This window comes from Notothenia coriiceps, unplaced genomic scaffold (assembly GCF_000735185.1).
Source record: "Notothenia coriiceps isolate Sejong01 unplaced genomic scaffold, NC01 NC01_scaffold00030215, whole genome shotgun sequence".
Classification (NCBI taxonomy): Eukaryota; Metazoa; Chordata; class Actinopteri; order Perciformes; family Nototheniidae; genus Notothenia; species Notothenia coriiceps.
The window spans coordinates 648,019-655,096 of record NW_011362916.1 but is presented as its reverse complement, the minus strand read 5'-3'; the positions used below and the strand labels follow the sequence as shown (position 1 = coordinate 655,096).

General features: G+C 39.8%; 1 protein-coding gene across 1 annotated transcript; it reads right to left on the bottom strand.

Annotated features, from left to right (window-relative positions):
• Positions 1 to 3,419: 3,419 nt before the first annotated feature.
• Positions 3,420 to 4,723, bottom strand: LOC104959387 (probable phospholipid-transporting ATPase VA). Its single transcript, XM_010787273.1, has 2 exons — positions 4,541 to 4,723; positions 3,420 to 3,892 (listed from the first exon to the last, which is right to left on the bottom strand). The coding sequence occupies exons 1-2, from the start codon at positions 4,720 to 4,722 to the stop codon at positions 3,433 to 3,435; spliced, it is 642 nt and encodes a 213-aa protein (XP_010785575.1). The 5' UTR covers position 4,723; the 3' UTR covers positions 3,420 to 3,432.
• Positions 4,724 to 7,078: the final 2,355 nt, after the last annotated feature.

Below are 7,078 nucleotides of genomic sequence, written 5' to 3'. Positions count from 1 at the left end.
AGAAAAATGGCTCTTTTGAACTAAAAGGTTGCAGACCCCTGCCCTGGGTGTACATTCTAGAGTGCTCAGTGCAGAAACAATATGTATTTATACATCTAAATGACATAAAGGGGTCTAGTAGCCCTATATGGGTTACACTAACAATGACATTATTGTTCTATTAATATAAAGGGAGGTCAGGTACTCTTTGAAACAGTTGGTAGTTATGGGTACTTTTTACTGAAGTACATTTCAAAGCCCATACTTCTTTACTTTTACTTGCGTAAAGAACTTTAGTCAGTACTTCTACTTTGACCAGAGTATTTGTAAACACGAGTATCTGTACTTCTACTTGAGTAAAGGATGTGTGTACTTTTGCCATCTCTAGAGTTGGACCCCCCCTGACGACATCCTCTCCTGGCCGAAAGCCTCAGTCAATATCTGAAGGTGTTAGCATTAGATGTATTTAATAGTGCTCATGTGTTTCATTGTTGGTTATGCTACTGCCTGAATATGCTGAATGAAAGGCAGGTTTTCCACAATCATTTCTGATCATAAATATCTAGTTTAGTTCTTTTCTAAGCTCACATTGTTGTGGTGTCTTAAAAATACACTTCAGTAAAACACATCTTATTGCTAATTCTTTCTTCTTGTGTTTATCTGCATTGCATTTGATATTGAGGTAATCCAAAAGTAAAGGAAGTAATCAGGTTAGGTTACTTAGATTACACTTTTCTTAAAAGGTTACAAGTTATTGTAAGGGATTGCATGTTTATTTGATTCACCTAGAGATGTGTACGGTGGAAAACTTGAACTATTTCATCATTTATATGTCTTCCAACCCCAAAGGGGAGAAGAAGCAGATCAGGTGAAACAAAGGACTGAGACATTTTCATTAAGCAGAGAGCACATTTTCCTGAACAGGCAGCAAAGGATGAATACTTTATTATTTTGTTGACGAGTACAAGCAATCTCCAATAATTCGAAGGACAAAGAACTGGTCAAATAAAAACTGTATTTAACGTCAAATAAACTATTTGAAAAAAAAAGAAAAAGGTGTTTAAACCATGGAGACAGAAGAGCCAAAAAGGTATAACAACCTGAACATAAGAATAACAGGGCCTCTTTAAACTCAATTAGGAATGAAAATGCAGATGAAACCCAAGAAATGGAGCTCAGATATGATAATGTGGAACTTTTTGTGAAAGTGTTTAATATTCAGCAGTGATAGCCCTCGAGCTCCATCCTGTCACATGAAGTGCGACGCCAACAAAACAAAACCCAGAACAGACCGAAGCTTTAAAACAGATCGGCGGGCAGAATGAACAACATGCCAGAGAACAGACGATGGGAGGAACCACATGGTCTGTTCATCATAAAAATCCTCTGCAGCTACACGACACGCTCCGTCACCTCTGCACACAGCTTCAAACGCTCAGACCTGTAATCTCTTTTCCAGTGTTAAGGCACAAACTATTGCTCTGTTAATACAGGAATATAAATGATCTTTGGTTACTGCAATGTCATTTAAACAATCATAACATATTAAAGGTGCTGCTGCTTTGAATGCTATTAAACAAACTGTAGAAACTTACATTTTTTAGGTTTGTGCATCATAACTCCCAGAAGAGTGAAAGAAATAAAACGAACCAACAGAGAACGGAGCACGCAACCTGCAGCAGCAAAACTCTAAAAGTAAGCCTTTCAAAAAGTGCACATTTTGTATCTTAAAGCCACATCTTTTTACATTTGGGAAAGACCGTGTTACATCAAAGAGGTTTTTGGTTTCCAGCTGAGAAACAGATTCAACTTAAATAAACTAAACGGTTTGAAAATGACAGTAAAGTAAAGTAAAATCACATTTATGAAACATGATTACAGTGCTTAAAGGGATAGTTTGACAACATGTTATATTACTGAAAGTTAGATGAGAAGATTGACACCTCTGTTTTCTAAATATGGAGCTACAGCTAGGGGAAGGTTAGCTTAGCATAGAGACTGTAAATTGCCCTGTAAAACGGTTAGCCTAGCTTAGCATAGAGACTAGAAATGAAGGGAAACTGCTGGGCTCTCTCCATTGGTAATACATTATCAGAGTAGTGTTACATAAAATCAATGTCTTATCTTTGGTTTGCTTTGGATAAAAACCGACATACATATTTTTTATGGTCGGGCAGATGCATAGAAATAAAGCTACAGCTAGGAGACGCTTAGCTTAGCTTAGCATAGAGACTGGAAATTAAGGGAAACTGCTGGGCTCTCTCCATTGGTAATAAATTATCGGAGTAGTGTTACATAAAATCTTATCTTTGGTTTGCTTTGAATAAAAACCGACATACATATTTTTTATGGTCGGGCAGATGCATAGAAATAAAGCTACAGCTAGGAGACGGTTAGCTTAGCTTAGCATAGAGACTGGAAATTAAGGGAAATTGCTAGCATGGCTCTGTAAAGGGTTGTTAAAAATCTGAGTGCCATTACATCAAGACCTTCATAATCAACATGTTTTATTTTTGGTTTAGTCTTCTTTTAAAACTCTTATTATTTAAAATAAGTTTGGGGGGGTATGCTGGAGTATTTCTGGGCCAGATGCATTCAGTCTATATAAAAATAAACGATAAAAAAGACGTAAATTCTCCCATGTAACTCTTTCTTATAGGGCTGCAACAAACAACTTGAATTTTCTATAATCTCACCAATGACTCAAGATGAATGGTTTGCTATTGAAAAATGTCCACCCCAGCTTCTCAAAGTCCAAGGAGATGTCTTTTGATTTCCTGTTTTCTCAATGAAAACGTAGGGATATTTAAAATTGACTAATTGTTGCAGCTCTACTGTAAAAAAGTAAATATATGTATTTACTAAAATGTCAAACTATTCCTTTAATGTGCCACTGCTATAACAGCTTTAATGAGTCAGAATGAGCATAATTACTGGTAGATTGTTGCTGTATAATAGCTTTTTTGGTGTATACTTATAATGCATGATGAATAAAGTTCTCATAATTCTTCAGTGGAATGTACTGCAGGACAGGTCAGCTGTAAATTCGATAAACAGTCTTAAAACAATTAGCAAACAAATGTTCGCAAATCCAGCAAAAAGACTGCAACGTCCCCCGAGCCATGACACCGACCTGCTGATTTATGTAAAGATAAAACTCTTTGAGAATCTGTACTGTGAAAAACATAAAGTCGCTCTTCTCAGGAGTATAAAAACACTGATTAAAGGAAAATAAACTCCTTAAAAAAGGCAGCTGTGGAATAAAACAACTACTGAGATGCATAAAACAAAATCCAGGATTTACGAACAGGAAGTATTCCAGTTCTTCCATTATAAAAAACATCCAAAATATAAAGTACCTATGTGTCTCTCTTATAAAAGAATCTCAATAAAATTAGATTTTTATATAAAAACTAGCGTGCAAATTGGAGTCTGAGCATCATCTTTAAGACATCAGGAGGTTTGATCGGACTTCAGTCTCTCCTCCGAGTTCCTCGAGTATTTGACGCAGAACGAGTCTCCGTCGGGGGGAAACTGAATGCCGTCTGACGGGGAGAGCAGCGGCGTGGAGGTGATCCAGGAGGAAGCATCTAAAGTCTGATCCAGGCAGTCTTTGGAGGCAGGAGGAGCAGCGTCTTTGGTATAAGGCAGAGTGTCTTTATCTGCAGAGGGGAGCTCCTTCTCACTGTCTGTGTGCAACACCGGCCCGCTCCTCTGCTGCTGCTGCTTTTTATTGCTAAATGAAGTCTTGCCGAGTGACAGGAAGTGAGGCTTAGGGCCGAGTGGCGACCCCGCCTTGACCCCGCTGAGGCTCAGGATGTTTCTCCGGGTTTCGTAGGGGAGTTTATCCAACTGCCTGCCGACCTGCACCGGGCTGGGGAACAGCGTGCCCTGACACGCCCTGTAGAAATATCTGGAAGCAAAACAGAGACACGCATTAGACAGAAATACTCCTCTGCAAAACATCTCAGAAACTTCTCACAGCAATAACTGTAGCCAGGGAAGTAAAAATGATCAATTTACCACTACTTTAATCTATTTAAGAGGACATATTCTGTTCATTTTCAGGCTCATATCAGTATTTAGTGTCTCTCCTGTGACATGTCTTCATGCTTTAATGTTCAAAAAGCGCTTTATTTTTCTCATACTGCCTCTTTTCACCCTCTGTCTGAAACCAGACCCCAGACTGCTCTGATTGGTTAGCTGGCCGGCTCTGTTGTGATCTGTCAACCACCCGCCCCTTAGCCTTATCACGTACAATGTGTTGGAGCACTAGCCAATAGAAGCACGAGTGTTCATTAGTGATGTCCCTATGTTTTGGAAGTAAACAAAGATCACACTAAAGGGAAGTGAAAACCCCAAAAAGAAAAATAGGGCCTGTTTAAAATAAGAACAGCATTACTTCGAACAGTAAAAATATGCCGGCTCTTTGGATAAACCTGAAGAACATCTGGTGCAGAGAGAGCTTGTTGCATGGTTCATAACTTAGAATTAAATAACTAAATAAATCTGAGGAACAGGGGAGTGGGTATTCAGTGAGACACAGATGGGGGGGGGATACCTGGGCAGTAGAGCGGCTGCAGGTGTGATCACACACAGCAGGTAGAACAGGGGGTCCTGCAGCAGGCGCTGCATGCTCCAGTAAGGGTTGGAGGGGGAGTAGCAGGTGGGGCAGGAGGCGTTGTAGCACAGCGCCACGGTGAAGAACAACGAGATGCTGAAGCAGATGCAGAGCCAGTTCATCCACGTCTGAGGGAGAGGACACGGAGGAGGGGTATTAGCTTTGTATTCGATTAAAATACACCAGGATGGACATTCAAAGCCTTAAAACAAGAAACAAAATGTCTGAATGTGTCGGTCGCATAATTTAGAATGAAGGACACAAAAACTATCACACAAAACTGATTTAAAGAAAACCTACACGACGTTCCCTGAAGCACTTTTTACCTTTTTCTTTTGCACTTTTTATTCATTGAAATGGTTTGTCCATACATATATTTGGGGTAAAAGTTTGAAAATACATGTATTTTACTAGATGACTTAAATCCAAAAGTAGATTACATGAATGACATCAAAAAATGTAAAAGGTAAAAATATATATACAGGACTGTCTCAGAAAATTAGAATATTGTGATAAAGTTCTTTATTTTCTGTAATGCATTTAAAAACAAAAATGTCATACATTGTGGATTCATTACAAATCAACTGAAATATTGCAAGCCTNTTTCTACTTCTTACATTTTCCAAACAGGCTGGTTCCTTTAGTTTGAATGTGTGTTTGGTGGCGTGATCATTTAGAGTCATTGCGTGCCTATTGATTTGATTCAAATCAATAGGCACGCAATGACTCTAAATGATCACGCCACCAAACACACATTCAAACTAAAGGAACCAGCCTGTTTGGAAAATGTAAGAAGTAGAAAGTAGCCTACAGATATTTGTGTTCAAAATGTTAAAGTAAAAAGTCGTCAGAAAAATAAGTAGTGGAGTAAAGTACTGATACCAGAAAAATGTACTTAAGTACAGTAACAAAGTATTTGTACTCCTTCCCACCTCTATCCAACTCTCATCGGACATTTCGACCCTGAACCACAGCGTCCTTCTGTTGGCAGGTCATCCTCCCCTGGCTTCCAGCACAACTCTTCGCCTGTTCCAGAGCCAACTCTCTTTCCACTGCCTCCCTCAACCTAAGGCAGCTGTTTTTGACTCCCTACTAGCTATTCCCAGAGCATCTTCCACACAGATTGCACTGTGAAGCCCCTGCAGCCAACCTCAACTGGGAAAGGCCAGGCCTGCCACCCTTTGTCCCTGCATTGAGGGATCAGGTCCTGGTACTTGGTGGCATGTCTTACTTACACATATTACAGTTTTAGTTTAATACACACAGTAAGGCTCACACACACTATTTAATGAACATATAGGTTCACCTGCTGAATTGAACCCGGAGGAAATGAACCAAAGAAAGTGAAAAGCATAAAGCAGATTCAGGCAGGAGGAGTAGATTCACAAGTATCCTACAGAACAGTACAGCTGACAGAGATAACATCTGATCCTTTTACAACAAATATGCTCTTTTTAGGGTTTTACTAACACTGTAATCCTGATAGTAATCTAACGTTTTTATAAATGTAGCCTGATTTGTTTTATGTAACTCTAAGGAAATACAGTTACCTTGTTTAGTCTCCTGATTAAATGCAATCCTGGTCTTTACATGGTGTGTGTGTATAATCTGCGATGTCGTGGGGGGGGGGGGTAATTAATGTTTCTTCTCTGGGTGGAAAGGGACGGGCGAGGCTCTGCTGATGCTGCCTTTGTTACAGAGCCACGCTGCACTTTTATTCCGGTGTGAACATGGAGATAATGATGACTCCTCCGCCCTCTCTGCTGCTGCTCAGTCTCTTTTAAAGCCCGGGTGTAACGCAACCCAACGATCAGCTGTTTTTATCTGCAGACCCTGTGTAAGAGAGGGACTTCTGTGCCCTTGTGCATAGCGTTTACGTTTGCATAAACAATATGTCCCTGCTCTCAGTGGCTTTAGATAAGCAGCACGTGCAATAATATGGATTTTGTCATAGGATTGATACTATAATAAAACAGGCTCTTCTCTGGACATCCTCACAGTCCACTTTTCTTTTCTCCAATGGGGAAAAGACTTCGTCCATCCATACAGGGACCGAAGTAGTAGCGTAACTTGTATTACATTAAACGTTTATACATCGTTGTTAGGAACTGTTATGTCCCTCCTATGACCAACGAACAAAACATGGACCAAGGACCATGAGATTACATTTTATTCGTTTAAACAGGGAGACGTAGCAAACATCTGCAAGAGACGCTGAATGTGTTGAACTCTCTATGGTTGAACTACAGGAACAGAGCACTACACTGGGACATATGATTCAGGAGATATCACAGTATACGTGCATATTGGGAGATCAATTATTCATGATATGCCGACGTTTGGTTAGCATTCAGTTAGCATAACATTAGCCACATTACCGCTGTCCACGTGATTCTATAGCCTTCAATAAACCTGTAGATCTGAGGGTCCTGTATCCCCCCATTTGTAAACTTGACATGGGCCTTCGAATATTTCATA